General features: G+C 51.6%; 1 protein-coding gene across 3 annotated transcripts in view; it reads left to right on the top strand.

Moving 5' to 3' along the window:
- The window catches only part of INPP5F (inositol polyphosphate-5-phosphatase F), a 261,116-nt gene that overhangs the window by 174,384 nt on the left and 60,687 nt on the right, over window positions 1-26,045 (top strand). For 2 of the 3 annotated variants that reach the window (XM_075348133.1, XM_075348132.1), the window contains 4 exons: window positions 1,626-1,754; window positions 10,088-10,255; window positions 11,933-11,989; window positions 21,303-21,501. In XM_075348133.1, the coding sequence (XP_075204248.1) occupies window positions 1,626-1,754; window positions 10,088-10,255; window positions 11,933-11,989; window positions 21,303-21,501 (553 nt within the window). The remainder of the gene's footprint in view (window positions 1-1,625; window positions 1,755-10,087; window positions 10,256-11,932; window positions 11,990-21,302; window positions 21,502-26,045) is intronic. The other variant, XM_075348134.1, reaches the window with a different exon arrangement.

Below are 26,045 nucleotides of genomic sequence, written 5' to 3'. Positions count from 1 at the left end.
GTCACACCCTCTGTAACTGTGCCTGCACCTCTGACCCAGCGTCACACCCTCTTAAACTCTGCCTGCACCCCTGCCCCAGCGTCACACCCTCTGTAACTCTGCCTGCACCCCTGACCCAGCGTCACACCCTCTGTAACTGTGCCTGCAGCCCTGCCCCAGCGTCACACCCTCTGGAACTGTGCCTGCACCCCTGCCCCAGCGTCACACCCTCTGTAACTCTGCCTGCACCCCTCCTCCATCGTCTCCATCTGTAACTCTGCCTGCAGCCCTGCCCCAGCGTCACACCCTCTGTAACTCTGCCTGCAGCCCTGCCCCAGCGTCACACCCTCTGTAACTCTGCCTGCAGCCCTGCCCCAGCGTCACACCCTCTGTAACTCTGCCTGCACCCCTGCCCCAGCGTCACACCCTCTGTAACTCCGCCTGCAGCCCTGCCCCAGCGTCACACCCTCTGTAACTCCGCCTGCACCCCTGCCCCAGCGTCACACCCTCTGTAACTCTGCCTGCACCCCTGCCCCAGCGTCACACCCTCTGTAACTCCGCCTGCAGCCCTGCCCCAGCGTCACACCCTCTGTAACTCTGCCTGCAGCCCTGCCCCAGCGTCACACCCTCTGTAACTCTGCCTGCACCCCTGCCCCAGCGTCACACCCTCTGTAACTCTGCCTGCACCCCTGCCCCAGCGTCACACCCTCTGTAACTCTGCCTGCACCCCTGCCCCAGCGTCACACCCTCTGTAACTCCGCCTGCACCCCTGCCCCAGCGTCACACCCTCTGTAACTGTGCCTGCACCCCTCCTCCAGCGTCTCCATCTGTAACTCTGCCTGCACCCCTCCTCCAGCGTCTCCATCTGTAACTCTGCCTGCAGCCCTGCCCCAGCGTCACACCCTCTGTAACTCCGCCTGCACCCCTGACCCAGCGTCACACCCTCTGTAACTGTGCCTGCAGCCCTGCCCCAGCGTCACACCCTCTGTAACTCCGCCTGCACCCCTGACCCAGCGTCACACCCTCTGTAACTCTGCCTGCACCCCTGACCCAGCGTCACACCCTCTGTAACTCTGCCTGCACCCCTGCCCCAGCGTCACACCCTCTGTAACTCTGCCTGCACCCCTGCCCCAGCGTCACACCCTCTGTAACTCTGCCTGCACCCCTGACCCAGCGTCACACCCTCTGTAACTCTGCCTGCACCCCTGCCCCAGCGTCACACCCTCTGTAACTCTGCCTGCACCCCTGCCCCAGCGTCACACCCTCTGTAACTCTGCCTGCACCCCTGACCCAGCGTCACACCCTCTGTAACTCTGCCCGCACCCCTCCTCCAGCGTCTCCATCTGTAACTCTGCCTGCACCCCTGCCCCAGCGTCACACCCTCTGTAACTCTGCCTGCACCCCTGCCCCAGCGTCACACCCTCTGTAACTGTGCCTGCACCCCTGCCCCAGCGTCACACCCTCTGTAACTCTGCCTGCACCGCTCTCCCAGTGTTACACCCTCTGTAACTCCTCCTGCATGCTTCCTCCATCATGACACCCTCTGTAACTCCGGTGATTGGGGGCCCCTGTGACTGGGCAGCATTTTTCTTCATCCTCCCATTCTGTCTGGTTATCCTTTCTCACCGCTTCTTCTTTTTTCTTAGCTCTGTAAGAAACACCATTTTGGCATCAACAAACCGGAGAAGATCACGCAGTCTCCAGATGACTCCAAGTTCCTCCTCAAGACCCTGACACAGATCAAATCCAATGTGTCTGTCCCCAATAAAAAAAAGGTAAGAGGCCGATTCCCGACCTAAAGAGCATCATCAGCCTGTGGTCAGGACTCCTCCTCCTCCTCCTGTTTGTATAGAGTGTAAGCTCCTGTGGTCAGGACTCCTCCTCCTCCTCCTGTTTGTATAGAGTGTAAGCTCCTGTGGTCAGGACTCCTCCTCCTGTATGTATAGAGTGTAAGCTCCTGTGGTCAGGACTCCTCCTCCTCCTGTATGTATAGAGGGTAAGCTCCTGTGGTCAGGACTCCTCCTCCTCCTGTATGTATAGAGTGTAAGCTCCTGTGGTCAGGACTCCTCCTCCTCCTGTTTGTATAGAGTGTAAGCTCCTGTGGTCAGGACTCCTCCTCCTCCTGTATGTATAGAGTGTAAGCTCTTGTGGTCAGGACTCCTCCTCCTCCTGTATGTATAGAGTGTAAGCTCCTGTGGTCAGGACTCCTCCTTCTGTATCTATAGAGTGTAAGCTCCTGTGGTCAGGACTCCTCCTCCTGTATGTATAGAGTGTAAGCTCCTGTGGTCAGGACTCCTCCTTCTGTATGTATAGAGTGTAAGCTCCTGTGGTCAGGACTCCTTCTCCTCCTCCTGTATGTATAGAGTGTAAGCTCCTGTGGTCAGGACTCCTTCTCCTCCTCCTGTATGTATAGAGTGTAAGCTCCTGTGGTCAGGACTCCTCCTCCTGTTTGTATAGAGTGTAAGCTCCTGTGGTCAGGACTCCTCCTCCTCCTGTATCTATAGAGTGTAAGCTCCTGTGGTCAGGACTCCTCCTCCTCCTATATCTATAGAGTGTAAGCTCCTGTGGTCAGGACTCCTCCTCCTGTATCTATAGAGTGTAAGCTCGTGTGGTCAGGACTCCTCCTCCTCCTCCTGTATGTATAGAGTGTAAGCTCCTGTGGTCAGGACTCCTCCTCCTCCTGTATCTATAGAGTGTAAGCTCCTGTGGTCAGGACTCCTTCTCCTCCTCCTGTATCTATAGAGTGTAAGCTCGTGTGGTCAGGACTCCTTCTCCTCCTCCTGTATGTATAGAGTGTAAGCTCCTGTGGTCAGGACTCCTCCTCCTCCTGTATGTATAGAGTGTAAGCTCCTGTGGTCAGGACTCCTCCTCCTGTATGTATAGAGTGTAAGCTCCTGTGGTCAGGACTCCTCCTCCTCCTGTATCTATAGAGTGTAAGCTCCTGTGTTCAGGACTCCTCCTCCTCCTATATCTATAGAGTGTAAGCTCCTGTGGTCAGGACTCCTCCTCCTCCTCTATCTATAGAGTGTAAGCTCGTGTGGTCAGGACTCCTCCTCCTCCTGTATCTATAGAGTGTAAGCTCGTGTGGTCAGGACTCCTCCTCCTCCTGTATCTATAGAGTGTAAGCTCGTGTGGTCAGGACTCCTCCTCCTCCTCCTGTATGTATAGAGTGTAAGCGCCTGTGGTCAGGACTCCTTCTCCTCCTCCTGTATGTATAGAGTGTAAGCTCCTGTGGTCAGGACTCCTTCTCCTCCTCCTGTATCTATAGAGTGTAAGCTCCTGTGGTCAGGACTCCTCCTCCTGTATGTATAGAGTGTAAGCTCCTGTGGTCAGGACTCCTCGTCCTCCTGTATCTATAGAGTGTAAGCTTGTGTGGTCAGGACTCCTTCTCCTCCTCCTGTATGTATAGAGTGTAAGCTCCTGTGGTCAGGACTCCTCCTCCTGTATGTATAGAGTGTAAGCTCGTGTGGTCAGGACTCCTCCTCCTCCTGTATGTATAGAGTGTAAGCTCCTGTGGTCAGGACTCCTTCTCCTCCTCCTGTATGTATAGAGTGTAAGCTCCTGTGGTCAGGACTCCTTCTCCTCCTCCTGTATGTATAGAGTGTAAGCTCCTGTGGTCAGGACTCCTCCTCCTGTATGTATAGAGTGTAAGCTCCTGTGGTCAGGACTCCTTCTCCTCCTCCTGTATCTATAGAGTGTAAGCTCCTGTGGTCAGGACTCCTTCTCCTCCTCCTGTATCTATAGAGTGTAAGCTCCTGTGGTCAGGACTCCTCGTCCTCCTGTATCTATAGAGTGTAAGCTCCTGTGGTCAGGACTCCTCCTCCTGTATGTATAGAATGTAAGCTCCTGTGGTCAGAACTCCTCGTCCTCCTGTATCTATAGAGTGTAAGCTCCTGTGGTCAGGACTCCTCCTCCTGTATGTATAGAGTGTAAGCTCCTGTGGTCAGGACTCCTCCTCCTCCTGTATCTATAGAGGGTAAGCTCCTGTGGTCAGGACTCCTCGTCCTCCTGTATCTATAGAGTGTAAGCTCCTGTGGTCAGGACTCCTCCTCCTCCTGTATGTATAGAGTGTAAGCTCCTGTGGTCAGGACTCCTTCTCCTCCTCCTGTATGTATAGAGTGTAAGCTCCTGTGGTCAGGACTCCTCCTCCTCCTGTATGTATAGAGTGTAAGCTCTTGTGGTCAGGACTCCTCCTCCTCCTGTATGTATAGAGTGTAAGCTCCTGTGGTCAGGACTCCTCCTCCTCCTGTATGTATAGAGTGTAAGCTCTTGTGGTCAGGACTCCTCCTCCTCCTGTATGTATAGAGTGTAAGCTCCTGTGGTCAGGACTCCTCCTCCTGTATGTATAGAGGGTAAGCTCCTGTGGTCAGGACTCCTCCTCCTGTATCTATAGAGGGTAAGCGCCTGTGGTCAGGACTCCTCCTCCTCCTGTATCTATAGAGTGTAAGCTCCTGTGGTCAGGACTCCTCCTCCTCCTGTATCTATAGAGTGTAAGCTCCTGTGGTCAGGACTCCTCGTCCTCCTGTATCTATAGAGTGTAAGCTCCTGTGGTCAGGACTCCTCCTCCTGTATGTATAGAATGTAAGCTCCTGTGGTCAGGACTCCTCCTCCTCCTGTATGTATAGAGTGTAAGCTCCTGTGGTCAGGACTCCTCCTCCTCCTGTATGTATAGAGTGTAAGCTCCTGTGGTCAGGACTCCTCCTCCTCCTGTATGTATAGAGTGTAAGCTCCTGTGGTCAGGACTCCTCCTCCTCCTGTATCTATAGAGTGTAAGCTCCTGTGGTCAGGACTCCTCCTCCTCCTGTATCTATAGAGTGTAAGCTCCTGTGGTCAGGACTCCTCCTCCTCCTGTATCTATAGAGTGTAAGCTCCTGTGGTCAGGACTCCTCCTCCTGTATGTATAGAGTGTAAGCTCCTGTGGTCAGGACTCCTCCTCCTGTATGTATAGAGTGTAAGCTCCTGTGGTCAGGACTCCTCCTCCTGTATGTATAGAGTGTAAGCTCCTGTGGTCAGGACTCCTCCTCCTGTATGTATAGAGTGTAAGCTCCTGTGGTCAGGACTCCTCGTCCTCCTGTATCTATAGAGTGTAAGCTTGTGTGGTCAGGACTCCTTCTCCTCCTCCTGTATGTATAGAGTGTAAGCTCCTGTGGTCAGGACTCCTCCTCCTCCTGTATGTATAGAGTGTAAGCTCGTGTGGTCAGGACTCCTCCTCCTCCTGTATGTATAGAGTGTAAGCTCCTGTGGTCAGGACTCCTCCTCCTCCTGTATGTATAGAGTGTAAGCTCCTGTGGTCAGGACTCCTCCTCCTCCTGTATGTATAGAGTGTAAGCTCGTGTGGTCAGGACTCCTCCTCCTCCTGTATGTATAGAGTGTAAGCTCCTGTGGTCAGGACTCCTTCTCCTCCTCCTGTATGTATAGAGTGTAAGCTCCTGTGGTCAGGACTCCTCCTCCTCCTGTATCTATAGAGTGTAAGCTCCTGTGGTCAGGACTCCTCCTCCTGTATGTATAGAGTGTAAGCTCCTGTGGTCAGGACTCCTCCTCCTGTATGTATAGAGGGTAAGCTCCTGTGGTCAGGACTCCTCCTCCTCCTGTATCTATAGAGGGTAAGCTCCTGTGGTCAGGACTCCTCCTCCTGTATGTATAGAGTGTAAGCTCCTGTGGTCAGGACTCCTCCTCCTGTATGTATAGAGTGTAAGCTCCTGTGGTCAGGACTCCTCCTCCTGTATGTATAGAGTGTAAGCTCCTGTGGTCAGGACTCCTCCTCCTCCTGTATCTATAGAGGGTAAGCTCCTGTGGTCAGGACTCCTCCTCCTCCTCCTGTATCTATAGAGGGTAAGCTCCTGTGGTCAGGACTCCTCCTCCTCCTCCTGTATCTATAGAGTGTAAGCTCCTGTGGTCAGGACTCCTCCTCCTGTATGTATAGAGTGTAAGCTCCTGTGGTCAGGACTCCTCCTCCTCCTGTATCTATAGAGGGTAAGCTCCTGTGGTCAGGACTCCTCGTCCTCCTGTATCTATAGAGTGTAAGCTCCTGTGGTCAGGACTCCTCCTCCTGTATGTATAGAGTGTAAGCTCCTGTGGTCAGGACTCCTCCTCCTGTATCTATAGAGTGTAAGCTCCTGTGGTCAGGACTCCTCCTCCTGTATGTATAGAGTGTAAGCTCCTGTGGTCAGGACTCCTCCTCCTGTATGTATAGAGGGTAAGCTCCTGTGGTCAGGACTCCTCCTCCTCCTCCTGTATCTATAGAGGGTAAGCTCCTGTGGTCAGGACTCCTCCTCCTGTATGTATAGAGTGTAAGCTCCTGTGGTCAGGACTCCTCCTCCTCCTGTATCTATAGAGGGTAAGCTCCTGTGGTCAGGACTCCTCCTCCTCCTCCTCCTGTATCTATAGAGGGTAAGCTCCTGTGGTCAGGACTCCTCGTCCTCCTGTATCTATAGAGTGTAAGCTCCTGTGGTCAGGACTCCTCCTCCTGTATGTATAGAGTGTAAGCTCCTGTGGTCAGGACTCCTCCTCCTCCTGTATGTATAGAGTGTAAGCTCCTGTGGTCAGGACTCCTCCTCCTGTATGTATAGAGTGTAAGCTCCTGTGGTCAGGACTCCTCCTCCTCCTGTATGTATAGAGTGTAAGCTCCTGTGGTCAGGACTCCTCCTCCTGTATCTATAGAGGGTAAGCTCCTGTGGTCAGGACTCCTTCTCCTCCTCCTGTATCTATAGAGTGTAAGCTCCTGTGGTCAGACTCCTCCTGTATGTATAGAGTGTAAGCTCCTGTGGTCAGGACTCCTCCTTCTGTATGTATAGAGTGTAAGCTCCTGTGGTCAGGACTCCTCCTCCTCCTGTATGTATAGAGGGTAATCTCTTGTGGTCAGGACTCCTCCTCCTCCTCCTGTATGTATAGAGTGTAAGCTCCTGTGGTCAGGACTCCTCCTCCTCCTGTATCTATAGAGTGTAAGCTCCTGTGGTCAGGACTCCTCCTCCTGTATCTATAGAGTGTAAGCTCCTGTGGTCAGGACTCCTTCTCCTCCTCCTGTATCTATAGAGTGTAAGCTCCTGTGGTCAGGACTCCTCGTCCTCCTGTATCTATAGAGTGTAAGCTCCTGTGGTCAGGACTCCTCCTTCTGTATCTATAGAGTGTAAGCTCCTGTGGTCAGGACTCCTCCTCCTGTATGTATAGAGTGTAAGCTCCTGTGGTCAGGACTCCTCCTCCTGTATGTATAGAGTGTAAGCTCCTGTGGTCAGGACTCCTCCTTCTGTATGTATAGAGTGTAAGCTCCTGTGGTCAGGACTCCTCCTCCTCCTGTATGTATAGAGTGTAAGCTCCTGTGGTCAGGACTCCTCCTCCTGTATGTATAGAGTGTAAGCTCCTGTGGTCAGGACTCCTCCTCCTGTATGTATAGAGTGTAAGCTCCTGTGGTCAGGACTCCTCGTCCTCCTGTATCTATAGAGTGTAAGCTCCTGTGGTCAGGACTCCTCCTCCTCCTGTATGTATAGAGTGTAAGCTCCTGTGGTCAGGACTCCTCCTCCTGTATGTATAGAGTGTAAGCTCCTGTGGTCAGGACTCCTCCTCCTGTATGTATAGAATGTAAGCTCCTGTGGTCAGGACTCCTCCTCCTCCTGTATCTATAGAGTGTAAGCTCCTGTGGTCAGGACTCCTCCTCCTCCTGTATCTATAGAGTGTAAGCTCCTGTGGTCAGGACTCCTCCTCCTGTATGTATAGAGTGTAAGCTCCTGTGGTCAGGACTCCTCCTCCTGTATCTATAGAGTGTAAGCTCCTGTGGTCAGGACTCCTCCTTCTGTATGTATAGAGTGTAAGCTCCTGTGGTCAGGACTCCTCGTCCTCCTGTATCTATAGAGGGTAAGCTCTTGTGGTCAGGACTCCTCCTCCTCCTGTATGTATAGATTGTAAGCTCCTGTGGTCAGGACTCCTCCTCCTGTATGTATAGAGTTTAAGCTCCTGTGGTCAGGACTCCTCCTCCTCCTGTATCTATAGAGTGTAAGCTCCTGTGGTCAGGACTCCTCCTCCTGTATGTATAGAGTGTAAGCTCCTGTGGTCAGGACTCCTCCTCCTGTATGTATAGAGTGTAAGCTCCTGTGGTCAGGACTCCTCCTCCTGTATGTATAGAGTGTAAGCTCCTGTGGTCAGGACTCCTCCTTCTGTATGTATAGAATGTAAGCTCCTGTGGTCAGGACTCCTCCTCCTCCTGTATCTATAGAGTGTAAGCTCCTGTGGTCAGGACTCCTCCTCCTGTATGTATAGAGTGTAAGCTCTTGTGGTCAGGACTCCTCCTCCTCCTGTATGTATAGAGTGTAAGCTCCTGTGGTCAGGACTCCTCCTCCTGTATGTATAGAGTGTAAGCTCCTGTGGTCAGGACTCCTCGTCCTCCTGTATCTATAGAGGGTAAGCTCTTGTGGTCAGGACTCCTCCTCCTCCTGTATGTATAGATTGTAAGCTCCTGTGGTCAGGACTCCTCCTCCTGTATGTATAGAGTGTAAGCTCCTGTGGTCAGGACTCCTCCTCCTGTATGTATAGAATGTAAGCTCCTGTGGTCAGGACTCCTCCTCCTCCTGTATCTATAGAGTGTAAGCTCCTGTGGTCAGGACTCCTCCTCCTGTATGTATAGAGTGTAAGCTCCTGTGGTCAGGACTCCTCCTCCTGTATGTATAGAGTGTAAGCTCCTGTGGTCAGGACTCCTCCTCCTGTATCTATAGAGTGTAAGCTCCTGTGGTCAGGACTCGTCCTCCTGTATCTATAGAGTGTAAGCTCCTGTGGTCAGGACTCCTCCTCCTGTATGTATAGAGTGTAAGCTCCTGTGGTCAGGACTCCTTCTCCTCCTCCTGTATCTATAGAGTGTAAGCTCCTGTGGTCAGGACTCCTCCTCCTCCTCCTGTATCTATAGAGTGTAAGCTCCTGTGGTCAGGACTCCTCCTTCTGTATGTATAGAGTGTAAGCTCCTGTGGTCAGGACTCCTCCTTCTGTATGTATAGAGTGTAAGCTCCTGTGGTCAGGACTCGTCCTCCTGTATCTATAGAGTGTAAGCTCCTGTGGTCAGGACTCCTCCTTCTCCTGTATGTATAGAGTGTAAGCTCCTGTGGTCAGGACTCCTCGTCCTGTATGTGTAGAGTGTAAGCTCCTGTGGTCAGGACTCCTCCTCCTCCTCCTGTATCTATGGAGTGTAAGCTCCTGTGGTCAGGACTCCTCCTCCTCCTCCTGTATCTATAGAGTGTAAGCTCCTGTGGTCAGGACTCCTCCTTCTGTATGTATAGAGTGTAAGCTCCTGTGGTTAGGACTCCTCCTCCTCCTGTATGTATAGAGTGTAAGCTCTTGTGGTCAGGACTTCTCCTCCTCCTGTATGTATAGAGTGTAAGCTCCTGTGGTCAGGACTCCTCGTCCTGTATGTGTAGAGTGTAAGCTCCTGTGGTCAGGACTCCTCCTCCTCCTCCTGTATCTATGGAGTGTAAGCTCCTGTGGTCAGGACTCCTCCTCCTCCTCCTGTATCTATAGAGTGTAAGCTCCTGTGGTCAGGACTCCTCCTTCTGTATGTATAGAGTGTAAGCTCCTGTGGTCAGGACTCCTCCTCCTCCTGTATGTATAGAGTGTAAGCTCCTGTGGTCAGGACTCCTCCTCGTCCTCCCGTATGTATAGAGTGTAAGCTCCTGTGGTCAGGACTCCTCCTCCTCCTCCTGTATCTATAGAGTGTAAGCTCCTGTGGTCAGGACTCCTCCTTCTGTATGTATAGAGTGTAAGCTCCTGTGGTCAGGACTCCTTCTGTATGTATAGAGTGTAAGCTCCTGTGGTCAGGACTCCTCCTCCTCCTCCTGTATGTATAGAGTGTAAGCTCCTGTGGTCAGGACTCCTCCTTCTCCTGTATGTATAGAGGGTAAGCTCCTGTGGTCAGGACTCCTCCTCGTCCTCCTGTATGTATAGAGTGTAAGCTCCTGTGGTCAGGACTCCTCCTCCTGTATCTATAGAGTGTAAGCTCCTGTGGTCAGGACTCCTCCTCCTCCTGTATGTATAGAGTGTAAGCTCCTGTGGTCAGGACTCCTCCTCCTGTATGTGTAGAGTGTAAGCTTCTGGGGTTGCTCCTTCACACTGATATTTGTCTTGGTATTTTCAGGGGAAGGACAATAAGGAGAAGGAGAGACTTGAACGTCGTTTACTTGATGAATTATTTAAGATGTTCCTGGACTCGGACTCCTTCTACTACAGTTGGACGTATGACCTGAGCAACTCTGTGCAGCGGCAGAGCAGCAGCGAGAGCGTGGGCCGGCCGCTGTGGAGGAGGGTGAGTGCCCATACTGTGGAGGAGGGGGTTTGAATGCTAAAATTATGGGGCTTCATACTGTGGAGGAGGAGGGTTTGGATGCTGAGATTCGGGGGCTCTGTACTGTGGAGGAGGAGGGTTTGGATGCTGAGATCGGGAGGGCTTCGTGCTGTGGAGGAGGAGGGTTTGGATGCTGAGATCGGGGGGCTCCGTACTGTGGAGGAGGAGGGTTTGGATGCTGAGATTCGGGGGCTCTGTACTGTGGAGGAGGAGGGTTTGGATGCTGAGATCGGGAGGGCTTCGTGCTGTGGAGGAGGAGGGTTTGGATGCTGAGATCGGGGGGCTCCGTACTGTGGAGGAGGAGGGTTTGGATGCTGAGATTCGGGGGCTCTGTACTGTGGAGGAGGAGGGTTTGGATGCTGAGATCGGGAGGGCTTCGTGCTGTGGAGGAGGGGGTTTGGATGCTGAGATCGGGGGGCTCCGTACTGTGGAGGAGGAGGGTTTGGATGCTGAGATCGAGGGTCTCCGTACTGTGGAGGAGGAGGGTTTGGACGCTGAGATCGGGAGGGCTTCGTGCTGTGGAGGAGGGGGTTTGGATGCTGAGATCGGGAGGGCTTCGTGCTGTGGAGGAGGGTTTGGACGCTGAGATCGGGAGGGCTTCGTGCTGTGGAGGAGGGGGTTTGGATGCTGAGATCGGGGGGCTCCGTACTGTGGAGGAGGAGGGTTTGGATGCTGAGATCGAGGGTCTCCGTACTGTGGAGGAGGAGGGTTTGGACGCTGAGATCGGGAGGGCTTCGTGCTGTGGAGGAGGGGGTTTGGATGCTGAGATCGGGAGGGCTTGGACGCTGAGATCGGGAGGGCTTCGTGCTGTGGAGGAGGGGGTTTGGATGCTGAGATCGGGAGGGCTTCGTGCTGTGGAGGAGGGGGTTTGGATGCTGAGATCGGGGGGCTCCGTACTGTGGAGGAGGAGGGTTTGGATGCTGAGATCGAGGGTCTCCGTACTGTGGAGGAGGAGGGTTTGGACGCTGAGATCGGGAGGGCTTCGTGCTGTGGAGGAGGGGGTTTGGATGCTGAGATCGGGAGGGCTTCGTGCTGTGGAGGAGGGGGTTTGGGCGCTGAGATCGGGGGGCTCCGTACTGTGGAGGAGGGGGTTTGGGCGCTGAGATCGGGGGGCTCCGTACTGTGGAGGAGGAGGGTTTGGGCGCTGAGATCGAGGGTCTCCGTACTGTGGAGGAGGAGGGTTTGGATGCTGAGATCGGGAGGGCTTCGTGCTGTGGAGGAGGGGGTTTGGGCGCTGAGATCGGGGGGCTCCGTACTGTGGAGGAGGGGGTTTGGGCGCTGAGATCAGGGGGCTCCGTACTGTGGAGGAGGAGGGTTTGGGCGCTGAGATCGGGGGTCTTTGTACTGTGGAGGAGGAGGGTTTGGGCGCTGAGATCGAGGGTCTCCGTACTGTGGAGGAGGAGGGTTTGGGCGCTGAGATCGAGGGTCTCCGTACTGTGGAGGAGGAGGGTTTGGATGCTGAGATCGGGAGGGCTTCGTGCTGTGGAGGAGGGGGTTTGGGCACTGAGATTGAGGGTCTCCGTACTGTGGAGGAGGAGGGTTTGGATGCTGAGATTGGGAGGGCTTCGTGCTGTGGAGGAGGGGGTTTGGATGCAGAGATCAGGGGGCTCCGTACAATGTTTGTTTTCTCCCTTGCAGGTGGATGAGCGCTTCTTCTGGAACCGGCAGATGCTGCAGGATCTCATTGAGCTTGAGGTCAGAGACTGAAGAGGCTGTGGCCATATTGTCATTTACATGGGATTGCGGGTGCCATCACCATGGGGTTTGGATTTGTATAAGGAGCCACTCGTGACCCAGGAAATTTTGGGTGCAGACATTCATGCTGTAATGCTCCGCTCTCCGGCCCGTTGGATTGTGCTGTGGCTCATCACATTTGGGTGCAGACATTCATCCTTTGATGCTCCGCTCTCCGGTCTGTTGGGTGGTGCTGTGACTCATCACATTTGGGTGCAGACATTCATCCTTTGATGCTCCGCTCTCCGGTCTGTTGGGTGGTGCTGTGGCACATCACATTTGGGTGCAGACATTCATGCTGTAATGCTCCGCTCTCCGGCCCGTTGGATTGTGCTGTGGCTCATCACATTTGGGTGCAGACATTCATCCTTTGATGCTCCGCTCTCCGGTCTGTTGGGTGGTGCTGTGACTCATCACATTTGGGTGCAGACATTCATCCTTTGATGCTCCGCTCTCCGGTCTGTTGGGTGGTGCTGTGGCACATCACATTTGGGTGCAGACATTCATGCTGTAATGCTCCGCTCTCCGGCCCGTTGGATTGTGCTGTGGCTCATCACATTTGGGTGCAGACATTCATCCTTTGATGCTCCGCTCTCCGGCCTTTTGGGTGGTGCTGTGGCATATCACATTGTAGAGTAAGAGCGTGAATGATGATCAGATGACCGCACTGCTGAGTAGTTGCTGGTGATGAGTAAGCGCTCCCATACTCTGCTGCTCGATACTCGTAACGAGCATTTTGACACTCAGACAGGCTCTCCTTTTTTGCCAAGTATTATGTAAGTCTATGGGGAATGCGAGCAATTTTCTCTAAGATCTTCTGAAAAATGCTCAAGTTTTCCATAAAAAAAATAGTTTTTACAAGTTTTCCATTGACTTCCAATATACTGGATACTTGAGTTGAGCTCGTCCAAGCATTCGAACGTCTCGATTTGAGCACCTGAGCATGGTAGTGGTCGCTCATCACTAGTTACCAGTACAGAGCACCTGAGCATGGTAGTGCCCGCTCATCACTAGTTACCAGTACTGAGCACCCGAGCATGGTAGTGCCCGCTCATCACTAGTTACCAGTACTGAGCATCCGAGCATGGTAGTGGTCGCTCATCACTAGTTACCAGTACTGAGCATCCGAGCATGGTAGTGGTCGCTCATCACTAGTTACCAGTACTGAGCATCCGAGCATGGTAGTGGTCGCTCATCACTAGTTACCAGTACCGAGCACCCGAGCATGGTAGTGCCCGCTCATCACTAGTTACCAGTACAGAGCACCTGAGCATGGTAGTGCCCGCTCATCACTAGTTACCAGTACAGAGCACCCGAGCATGGTAGTGCCCGCTCATCACTAGTTACCAGTACTGAGCACCCGAGCATGGTAGTGCCCGCTCATCACTAGTTACCAGTACTGAGCATCCGAGCATGGTAGTGGTCGCTCATCACTAGTTACCAGTACTGAGCATCCGAGCATGGTAGTGGTCGCTCATCACTAGTTACCAGTACAGAGCACCCGAGCATGGTAGTGCCCGCTCATCACTAGTTACCAGTACAGAGCACCTGAGCATGGTAGTGCCCGCTCATCACTAGTTACCAGTACAGAGCACCCGAGCATGGTAGTGCCCGCTCATCACTAGTTACCAGTACTGAGCACCCGAGCATGGTAGTGCCCGCTCATCACTAGTTACCAGTACAGAGCACCCGAGCATGGTAGTGGTCGCTCATCACTAGTTACCAGTACAGAGCACCTGAGCATGGTAGTGCCCGCTCATCACTAGTTACCAGTACAGAGCACCCGAGCATGGTAGTGCCCGCTCATCACTAGTTACCAGTACTGAGCACCTGAGCATGGTAGTGCCCGCTCATCACTAGTTACCAGTACTGAGCACCTGAGCATAGTAGTGCTCGCTCATCACTAGTTACCAGTACTGAGCACCTGAGCATGGTAGTGCCCGCTCATCACTAGTTACCAGTACAGAGCACCCGAGCATGGTAGTGCCCGCTCATCACTAGTTACCAGTACAGAGCACCCGAGCATGGTAGTGCCCGCTCATCACTAGTTACCAGTACAGAGCACCCGAGCATGGTAGTGCTCACTCATTACTAGTTACCAGTACAGAGCACCTGAGCATGGAAGTGCCCGCTCATCACTAGTTACCAGTACTGAGCACCTGAGCATAGTAGTGCCCGCTCATCACTAGTTACCAGTACAGAGCACCTGAGCATAGTAGTGCTCACTCATCACTAGTTACCAGTACAGAGCACCCCCGAGCATGGTAGTGCTCACTCATCACTAGTTACCAGTACAGAGCACCCCCGAGCATGGTAGTGCCCGCTCATCACTAGTTACCAGTACTGAGCACCTGAGCATGGTAGTGCCTGCTCATCACTAGTTACCAGTACTGAGCACCCGAGCATGGTAGTGGTCGCTCATCACTAGTTACCAGTACAGAGCACCTGAGCATGGTAGTGCCCGCTCATCACTAGTTACCAGTACTGAGCACCCCCGAGCATGGTAGTGGTCGCTCATCACTAGTTACCAGTACTGAGCACCTGAGCATGGTAGTGCCTGCTCATCACTAGTTACCAGTACTGAGCACCCGAGCATGGTAGTGCCCGCTCATCACTAGTTACCAGTACAGAGCACCTGAGCATGGTAGTGGTCGCTCATCACTAGTTACCAGTACAGAGCACCTGAGCATGGTAGTGCCCGCTCATCACTAGTTACCAGTACAGAGCACCTGAGCATGGTAGTGCCCGCTCATCACTAGATACCAGTACAGAGCACCCCCGAGTATGGTAGTGCCTGCTCATCACTAGTTACCAGTACAGAGCACCCCCGAGCATGGTAGTGGTCGCTCATCACTAGTTACCAGTACAGAGCACCTGAGCATGGAAGTGCCCGCTCATCACTAGTTACCAGTACAGAGCACCTGAGCATGGTAGTGGTCGCTCATCACTAGTTACCAGTACAGAGCACCTGAGCATGGTAGTGCCCGCTCATCACTAGTTACCAGTACTGAGCATCCGAGCATGGTAGTGCCCGCTCATCACTAGATACCAGTACAGAGCACCCCCGAGTATGGTAGTGCCTGCTCATCACTAGTTACCAGTACAGAGCACCCCCGAGCATGGTAGTGGTCGCTCATCACTAGTTACCAGTACAGAGCACCTGAGCATGGAAGTGCCCGCTCATCACTAGTTACCAGTACTGAGCATCCGAGCATGGTAGTGCCCGCTCATCACTAGTTACCAGTACAGAGCATCCGAGCATGGTATTGCCCGCTCATCACTAGTTACCAGTACTGAGCACCTGAGCATGGTATTGCCCGCTCATCACTAGTTACCAGTACAGAGCACCCGAGCATGATAGTGCCCGCTCATCACTAGTTACCAGTACTGAGCACCCGAGCATGGTAGTGGTCACTCATCACTAGTTACCAGTACTGAGCACCCGAGCATGGTAGTGGTCACTCATCACTAGTTATCAGTACTGAGTACCCGAGCATGGTAGTGCCCGCTCATCACTAGTTACCAGTACTGAGCACCTGAGCATGGTAGTGCTTGCTCATCACTACATACCAGTACTGAGCACCCCCGAGCATGGTAGTGCCCGCTCATCACTAGTTACCAGTACTGAGCACCCGAGCATGGTAGTGGTCGCTCATCACTAGTTACCAGTACTGAGCACCCGAGCATGGTAGTGCTCGCTCATCACTAGTTACCAGTACAGAGCACCCCCGAGCATGGTAGTGCCCGCTCATCACTAGTTACCAGTACTGAGCACCCGAGCATGGTAGTGCTCGCTCATCACTAGTTACCAGTACAGAGCACCCCCGAGCATGGTAGTGGTCGCTCATCACTAGTTACCAGTACTGAGCACCCGAGCATGGTAGTGCTCGCTCATCACTAGTTACCAGTACTGAGCACCCCCGAGCATGGTAGTGCCCGCTCATCACTAGATACCAGTACAGAGCACCCGAGCATGGTAGTGCCCGCTCATCACTAGATACCAGTACAGAGCACCCCCGAGCATGGTAGTGCCCGCTCATCACTAGTTACCAGTACTGAGCACCCCCGAGCATGGTAGTGGTCGCTCATCACTAGTTACCAGTACAGAGCACCCGAGCATGGTAGTGCCCGCTCATCACTAGTTACCAGTACTGAGCACCTGAGCATGGTAGTGCCCGCTCATCACTAGTTACCAGTACAGAGCACCTGAGCATGGTAGTGCTTGCTCATCACTAGTTACCAGTACTGAGCACCCGAGCATGGTAGTGCCCGCTCATCACTAGTTACCAGTACTGAGCACCCAAGCATGGTAGTGCCCGCTCATCACTAGTTACCAGTACTGAGCACCCCCGAGCATGGTAGTGGTCGCTCATCACTAGTTACCAGTACAGAGCACCCGAGCATGGTAGTGCCCGCTCATCACTAGTTACCAGTACTGAGCACCTGAGCATGGTAGTGCCCGCTCATCACTAGTTACCAGTACAGAGCACCTGAGCATGGTAGTGCCCGCTCATCACTAGTTACCAGTACAGAGCACCTGAGCATGGTAGTGCTTGCTCATCACTACATACCAGTACTGAGCACCCCCGAGCATGGTAGTGCCCGCTCATCACTAGTTACCAGTACTGAGCACCCGAGCATGGTAGTGGTCGCTCATCACTAGTTACCAGTACTGAGCACCCGAGCATGGTAGTGCCCGCTCATCACTAGATACCAGTACAGAGCACCCCCGAGCATGGTAGTGCCCGCTCATCACTAGTTACCAGTACTGAGCACCCCCGAGCATGGTAGTGGTCGCTCATCACTAGTTACCAGTACAGAGCACCCGAGCATGGTAGTGCCCGCTCATCACTAGTTACCAGTACTGAGCACCTGAGCATGGTAGTGCCCGCTCATCACTAGTTACCAGTACAGAGCACCTGAGCATGGTAGTGCTTGCTCATCACTAGTTACCAGTACTGAGCACCCGAGCATGGTAGTGCCCGCTCATCACTAGTTACCAGTACTGAGCACCCAAGCATGGTAGTGCCCGCTCATCACTAGTTACCAGTACTGAGCACCCCCGAGCATGGTAGTGGTCGCTCATCACTAGTTACCAGTACAGAGCACCCGAGCATGGTAGTGCCCGCTCATCACTAGTTACCAGTACAGAGCACCTGAGCATGGTAGTGCTTGCTCATCACTAGTTACCAGTACTGAGCACCCGAGCATGGTAGTGCCCGCTCATCACTAGTTACCAGTACTGAGCACCCAAGCATGGTAGTGCCCGCTCATCACTAGTTACCAGTACTGAGCACCCGAGCATGGTAGTGCTTGCTCATCACTAGTTACCAGTACTGAGCACCTGAGCATGGTAGTGCTTGCTCATCACTAGTTACCAGTACTGAGCACCCGAGCATGGTAGTGCCCGCTCATCACTAGTTACCAGTACAGAGCACCCCCAAGCATGGTAGTGCCCGCTCATCACTAGTTACCAGTACTGAGCACCCCCGAGCATGGTAGTGCCCGCTCATCACTAGTTACCAGTACTGCGCACCTGAGCATGGTAGTGCTTGCTCATCACTAGTTACCAGTACAGAGCACCCGAGCATGGTAGTGCCCGCTCATCACTAGTTACCAGTACTGAGCACCTGAGCATAGTAGTGCCCGCTCATCACTAGTTACCAGTACTGAGCACCCGAGCATGGTAGTGGTCGCTCATCACTAGTTACCAGTACAGAGCACCCGAGCATGGTAGTGCCCGCTCATCACTAGTTACCAGTACTGAGCACCTGAGCATGGTAGTGCCCGCTCATCACTAGTTACCAGTACTGAGCACCCGAGCATGGTAGTGCCCGCTCATCACTAGTTACCAGTACTGAGCACCCGAGCATGGTAGTGCCCGCTCATCACTAGTTACCAGTACTGAGCACCCAAGCATGGTAGTGCCCGCTCATCACTAGTTACCAGTACTGAGCACCCGAGCATGGTAGTGCTTGCTCATCACTAGTTACCAGTACTGAGCACCTGAGCATGGTAGTGCTTGCTCATCACTAGTTACCAGTACTGAGCACCCGAGCATGGTAGTGCCCGCTCATCACTAGTTACCAGTACAGAGCACCCCCGAGCATGGTAGTGCCCGCTCATCACTAGTTACCAGTACTGAGCACCCCCGAGCATGGTAGTGGTCGCTCATCACTAGTTACCAGTACAGAGCACCCGAGCATGGTAGTGCCCGCTCATCACTAGTTACCAGTACTGAGCACCTGAGCATGGTAGTGCCCGCTCATCACTAGTTACCAGTACAGAGCACCTGAGCATGGTAGTGCTTGCTCATCACTAGTTACCAGTACTGAGCACCCGAGCATGGTAGTGCCCGCTCATCACTAGTTACCAGTACTGAGCACCCAAGCATGGTAGTGCCCGCTCATCACTAGTTACCAGTACTGAGCACCCGAGCATGGTAGTGCTTGCTCATCACTAGTTACCAGTACTGAGCACCCGAGCTTGGTAGTGCCCGCTCATCACTAGATACCAGTACAGAGCACCTGAGCATGGTAGTGCTCACTCATCACTAGTTACCAGTACAGTACAGAGCACCTGAGCATGGAAGTGGTCACTCATCACTAGTTATCAGTACTGAGTACCCGAGCATGGTAGTGGTCGCTCATCACTAGTTACCAGTACTGAGCACCCGAGCATGGTAGTGCCCGCTCATCACTAGATACCAGTACTGAGCACCTGAGCATGGTAGTGCTTGCTCATCACTAGTTACCAGTACTGAGCACCCGAGCATGGTAGTGCCCGCTCATCACTAGTTACCAGTACAGAGCACCCCCAAGCATGGTAGTGCCCGCTCATCACTAGTTACCAGTACTGAGCACCCCCGAGCATGGTGGTGCCCGCTCATCACTAGTTACCAGTACTGCGCACCTGAGCATGGTAGTGCTTGCTCATCACTAGTTACCAGTACAGAGCACCCGAGCATGGTAGTGCCCGCTCATCACTAGTTACCAGTACTGAGCACCTGAGCATAGTAGTGCCCGCTCATCACTAGTTACCAGTACTGAGCACCCGAGCATGGTAGTGGTCGCTCATCACTAGTTACCAGTACAGAGCACCCGAGCATGGTAGTGCCCGCTCATCACTAGTTACCAGTACTGAGCACCTGAGCATGGTAGTGCCCGCTCATCACTAGTTACCAGTACTGAGCACCCGAGCATGGTAGTGCCCGCTCATCACTAGTTACCAGTACTGAGCACCCCCGAGCATGGTAGTGCTTGCTCATCACTAGTTACCAGTACTGAGCACCCGAGCATGGTAGTGCCCGCTCATCACTAGTTACCAGTACTGAGCACCCAAGCATGGTAGTGCCCGCTCATCACTAGTTACCAGTACTGAGCACCCGAGCATGGTAGTGCTTGCTCATCACTAGTTACCAGTACTGAGCACCTGAGCATGGTAGTGCTTGCTCATCACTAGTTACCAGTACTGAGCACCCGAGCATGGTAGTGCCCGCTCATCACTAGTTACCAGTACTGAGCACCCCCGAGCATGGTAGTGGTCGCTCATCACTAGTTACCAGTACAGAGCACCCGAGCATGGTAGTGCCCGCTCATCACTAGTTACCAGTACTGAGCACCTGAGCATGGTAGTGCCCGCTCATCACTAGTTACCAGTACTGAGCACCTGAGCATGGTAGTGCCCGCTCATCACTAGTTACCAGTACTGAGCACCCCCGAGCATGGTAGTGCCCGCTCATCACTAGTTACCAGTACAGAGCACCCGAGCATGGTAGTGCCCGCTCATCACTAGTTACCAGTACAGAGCACCTGAGCATGGTAGTGCTTGCTCATCACTAGTTACCAGTACTGAGCACCCGAGCATGGTAGTGCCCGCTCATCACTAGTTACCAGTACTGAGCACCCAAGCATGGTAGTGCCCGCTCATCACTAGTTACCAGTACTGAGCACCCGAGCATGGTAGTGCTTGCTCATCACTAGTTACCAGTACTGAGCACCCGAGCTTGGTAGTGCCCGCTCATCACTAGATACCAGTACAGAGCACCTGAGCATGGTAGTGCTCACTCATCACTAGTTACCAGTACAGTACAGAGCACCTGAGCATGGAAGTGGTCACTCATCACTAGTTATCAGTACTGAGTACCCGAGCATGGTAGTGGTCGCTCATCACTAGTTACCAGTACTGAGCACCCGAGCATGGTAGTGCCCGCTCATCACTAGATACCAGTACAGAGCACCCCCGAGCATGGTAGTGCCCGCTCATCACTAGTTACCAGTACAGAGCACCCGAGCATGGTAGTGCCCGCTCATCACTAGTTACCAGTACTGAGCACCCCCGAGCATGGTAGTGCCCGCTCATCACTAGTTACCAGTACTGAGCACCCCCGAGCATGGTAGTGGTCGCTCATCACTAGTTACCAGTACAGAGCACCCGAGCATGGTAGTGCCCGCTCATCACTAGTTACCAGTACTGAGCACCCCCGAGCATGGTAGTGGTCGCTCATCACTAGTTACCAGTACAGAGCACCCCCGAGCATGGTAGTGCCCGCTCATCACTAGTTACCAGTACTGAGCACCCCCGAGCATGGTAGTGCCCGCTCATCACTAGTTACCAGTACAGAGCACCCGAGCATGGTAGTGCCCGCTCACCACTAGTTACCAGTACAGAGCACCCGAGCATGGTAGTTCCCGCTCATCACTAGATACCAGTACAGAGCACCCCCGAGCATGGTAGTGCCCGCTTATCACTAGTTACCAGTACTGAGCACCCGAGCATGGTAGTGCCCGCTCATCACTAGATACCAGTACAGAGCACCCCCGAGCATGGTAGTGCCCGCTCATCACTAGTTACCAGTACTGAGCACCCCCGAGCATGGTAGTGCCCGCTCATCACTAGTTACCAGTACTGAGCACCCCCGAGCATGGTAGTGCCCGCTCATCACTAGTTACCAGTACTGAGCACCCGAGCATGGTAGTGCCCGCTCATCACTAGTAGTCACTGATTCCATCCGCATAGATGGCAAGAAAGGCGTCTTATTTGACCTGTTTCTGGAGTGCACTGGTCCCTTTTTGAAATCCGTCTTGTGTGCCACAGTGCGGTCATGCAGTCGTCATCCATATCCTTACACTTCAGCGTCAGGTGCAGAAGTCGAGATTGCAGCAGCTGCACCAGCATATTTCTCACCCCTACCCTCGTTTATGGGCTGTTGTCACCCTGGGTGCTTGTATCTTTCTTTTCCATGTTTCTAACGTTGGTGTGTTTGACCCTGAAGGACGAGCACGGACGGCCCTGGATCCTGCCCATTATTCAGGGCTTTGTACAGATTGAGGAGCTTGTTGTAAACTATAACGAGTCTTCTGATGATGAGAAGAGCAGTCCGGAGACGCCCCCACAGGAGGCCGCCTGTGTGGATGACGTGCACCCCCGCTTCCTGGTGGCTGTTATTTCTCGGAGGAGCAGACATAGGGCAGGTGAGTCCCTGGTGCAGAATTGTGGCAATGTACATTGCACTAACATACAAAAGAAGGATGGCAAAGTCTTCCAGCTTTACGTCCTGTGTTTTGTCTGATACTCTCTAAATGTCAGCGTGGTCAGTGGCGGCTGCATACACTGTGTTCTGCATACACTGTGTGCTGCGTACACTGTGTGCAAAATTGTTAAGAAAGAGAGTATTTGTCCCGAGTTAGTCATTTTATTTAGATTTCCCACCTCCACGCTGTTTAACCCTGAATACCGATTGGATGAAGCAGATCAGGTGACATTTATTTGTGTACTAAATGAGTGTGCCATCAGGATGCCCCGCCCTTTATCAAAGTGGACAGAACTATTAGGAGCTTGTTTTCCTTAGGTAACATGGTCAAAAACAGATTTACCGGAGTCTGAGAAGTCACAAATTGTTCCCAGTCTTACATAGGGCGCAGCTCCTGACACTGCTCAGAGTAAGCAGATCCCAACCACCACTGAGCAAGACAAGGTGTTATGGCCGAGGTGAGGAGGTTGAGCCCGACCACCACTGAACAAAACCCAGAAGGGAAACATCACAACTGGGCCAAGAAATATCCTGAGGAGGGATTGTTCAGTTTTTATGGATTCGCCGTGGCTGGATCAGAACTTGTCACAGGCCTCCACGTCCATCCAAACCTCTGCGTGGTAGAGGTGGGTTCTTACTATGGGCCAAAATAATTACAGAGAAGCTCGTTGGAACTTTTTAGGTTGAAGATGAATCAGAATAACCACCCAAACCTCCTGCCGGTGATTAGAAGACACTTTCTTCCTGCAATGGAGCAGGAACAAGTCTGCGTCTCTCCAGAAAACCCTGATTATTATGGAGGACGAAGCACTACTCCGAACCAGGGAAGGCCAAAAAGATCGAGAATAATGACCACGGCCCATCCTCACCAGCCCTACACCCTCCTGAGAACTTGTGCTCTTCATACACAGAGATTTCCGATGTAAAAACAGGCCCATCTCTGAGCAGTGTCTGGGGCTGTTGGGCTGGAAGAAGCTGACTGCCTCCATGGATGGAGCTAGGGTGGCCATATTATTATATACAGTGAAGAAAATAAGTATTTGATCCTCTGCCGATTTTGCAGTTTTCCCTCCTACAAAGGATGGAGAGATCTGAAATTCTTATCGTAGAAACTTCAACTATAACAGAATAAAAAAAAAAGTTCAGAAAATCCCATTGTATGATTTTTAAATAATTAATTTGCATTTTATTGCATGAAATATGTATTTGATCACCGACCAACCAGCAAGAATTCTGCTTTCACAGACCTGTTAATTTTCTGTAAGACGCTCCTTCTCTGCCCTCATTACCTGTGTTACTTGCACCTGTTTGAGCTTGTTACCTGTATAAAAGACACCTGTCCACACACTCAATTACACCAACCTCTCCACCATGGCCAAGAACAAAGATCTGTCTAAGGACAAAATTATAGATCTGCACAAAGCTGAGATGAGATACAGGACAATAGGCAAGCAGCATGGTGAGAAGGCAACAACTGTTGGTGCAATTATTAGAAAATGGAAGAAACACAAGATGACTGTCAATCTTTCTCTTTCTGGGGCTCTATGCAAAATCTCTTCTCGGGAGGGTGGGGGGGGGGGGGGATGCATGATTCTGAAAACGTTCAGAAATCAGCCCAGAACTACATGGGAGGACCTGGTCACTGACCTGAAGATTACGGTTAGCAACACACTACACCGGCATGGATTAAAATCCTGCAGGGTACGCAAGGTCCCCCTGCTCACACCAGCACATGTCCAGTCCCTTTGAAGTTTACTAATTACCATCTGGGTGATCCAGAGAAAAGGTCATGTGGTCAGATGAGACCAAAATAGAACTTTTTAGTATCAACTCCACTTGCCGTGTTTGGAGGAAGAAGGATGAATACAATCCCAAGAACACCGTCCCAACCATGAAGCATGGGGGTGGAAACATCATACTTTGGGGGGCTTTTCTGTACAACTGCACTGTAGTGAAGGGAGGATAGATGGGGTTATGTATCGTGAGATTTTGGCCAACAACCTCCTTCCCTCACTAACGGCATTGAAGATGGGTCGTGGCTGGCTCTTCCAGCAAGACAATGACCTGAAACAGATGCCCAGGGCAACTAAGGAACGGCTTTGTAAGAAAGATTTCAAGGTCCTGGAGTGGCCTAGCCAGTCTCCAGATCTGACCCCAATAGAAAATCTCTGAGGGAGCTGAAACTCGATGTTGCCCAGCAACCGCCATGAAATCTGAAAGATGTGGAATAGATCTGTATGAAGGAGTGACGTGAAAGATCTGGAGAAGATCTGTATGGAGGAGTGACCTGAAAGATCTGGAGAAGATCTGTATGGAGGAGTGACCTGAAAGATGTAGAAAAGATCTGTATGGAGGAGTGACCTGAAAGATCTGGAGAAGATCTGTATGGAGGAGTGACCTGAAAGATGTAGAAAAGATCTGTATGGAGGAGTCACCTGAAAGATGTAAAAAAGATCTGTATGGAGGAGTGACCTGAATGATGTAGAAAAGATCTGTATGGAGGAGTGACCTGAAAGATCTGGAGAAGATCTGTATGGAGGAGTGACCTGAAAGATGTAGAAAAGATCTGTATGGAGGAGTCACCTGAAAGATGTAGAAAAGATCTGTATGGAGGAGTCACCTGAAAGATGTAGAAAAGATCTGTATGGAGGAGTGACCTGAATGATGTAGAAAAGATCTGTATGGAGGAGTGACCTGAAAGATGTAAAAAAGATCTGTATGGAGGAGTGACCTGAATGATGTAGAAAAGATCTGTATGGAGGAGTGACCTGAAAGATCTGGAGAAGATCTGTATGGAGGAGTCACCTGAAAGATGTAGAAAAGATCTGTATGGAGGAGTGACCTGAATGATGTAGAAAAGATCTGTATGGAGGAGTGACCTGGAAGATGTAGAAAAGATCTGTATGGAGGAGTGACCTGAAAGATGTAGAAAAGATCTGTATGGAGGAGTGACCTGAAAGATCTGGAGAAGATCTGTATGGAGGAGTGACCTGAAAGATGTAGAAAAGATCTGTATGGAGGAGTCACCTGAAAGATGTAGAAAAGATCTGTATGGAGGAGTCACCTGAAAGATGTAGAAAAGATCTGTATGGAGGAGTGACCTGAATGATGTAGAAAAGATCTGTATGGAGGAGTGACCTGAATGATGTAGAAAAGATCTGTATGGAGGAGTGACCTGAATGATGTAGAAAAGATCTGTATGGAGGAGTGACCTGAAAGATGTAGAAAAGATCTGTATGGAGGAGTGACCTGAAGATGTAGAAAAGATCTGTATGGAGGAGTCACCTGAAAGATGTAGAAAAGATCTGTATGGAGGAGTGACCTGAATGATGTAGAAAAGATCTGTATGGAGGAGTGACCTGAAAGATGTAGAAAAGATCTGTATGGAGGAGTGACCTGAAAGATGTAGAAAAGATCTGTATGGAGGAGTGACCTGAAAGATCTGGAGAAGATCTGTATGGAGGAGTGACCTGAAAGATGTAGAAAAGATCTGTATGGAGGAGTGACCTGAAAGATGTAGAAAAGATCTGTATGGAGGAGTGACCTGAATGATGTAGAAAAGACCTGTATGGAGGAGTGACCTGAATGATGTAGAAAAGATCTGTATGGAGGAGTGACCTGAATGATGTAGAAAAGATCTGTATGGAGGAGTCACCTGAAAGATGTAGAAAAGATCTGTATGGAGGAGTCACCTGAATGATGTAGAAAAGATCTGTATGGAGGAGTGACCTGAATGATGTAGAAAAGATCTGTATGGAGGAGTGACCTGAATGATGTAGAAAAGATCTGTATGGAGGAGTGACCTGAAAGATGTAGAAAAGATCTGTATGGAGGAGTGACCTGAAAGATGTAGAAAAGATCTGTATGGAGGAGTGACCTGAAAGATGTAGAAAAGATCTGTATGGAGGAGTGACCTGAAAGATCTGGAGAAGATCTGTATGGAGGAGTGACCTGAAAGATGTAGAAAAGATCTGTATGGAGGAGTGACCTGAAAGATGTAGAAAAGATCTGTATGGAGGAGTGACCTGAATGATGTAGAAAAGACCTGTATGGAGGAGTGACCTGAATGATGTAGAAAAGATCTGTATGGAGGAGTGACCTGAATGATGTAGAAAAGATCTGTATGGAGGAGTCACCTGAAAGATGTAGAAAAGATCTGTATGGAGGAGTCACCTGAATGATGTAGAAAAGATCTGTATGGAGGAGTGACCTGAATGATGTAGAAAAGATCTGTATGGAGGAGTCACCTGAATGATGTAGAAAAGATCTGTATGGAGGAGTGACCTGAAAGATGTAGAAAAGATCTGTATGGAGGAGTGACCTGAAAGATGTAGAAAAGATCTGTATGGAGGAGTGACCTGAAAGATGTAGAAAAGATCTGTATGGAGGAGTGACCTGAAAGATGTAGAAAAGATCTGTATGGAGGAGTGACCTGAAAGATGTAGAAAAGATCTGTATGGAGGAGTCACCTGAATGATGTAGAAA

This window comes from Anomaloglossus baeobatrachus, chromosome 5, assembly GCF_048569485.1.
Source record: "Anomaloglossus baeobatrachus isolate aAnoBae1 chromosome 5, aAnoBae1.hap1, whole genome shotgun sequence".
In the NCBI taxonomy this organism is placed as follows: domain Eukaryota; kingdom Metazoa; phylum Chordata; class Amphibia; order Anura; family Aromobatidae; genus Anomaloglossus; species Anomaloglossus baeobatrachus.
The sequence above is the reverse complement of the archived record's forward strand: the minus strand, read 5'-3'. Positions and strand labels throughout refer to the sequence as shown.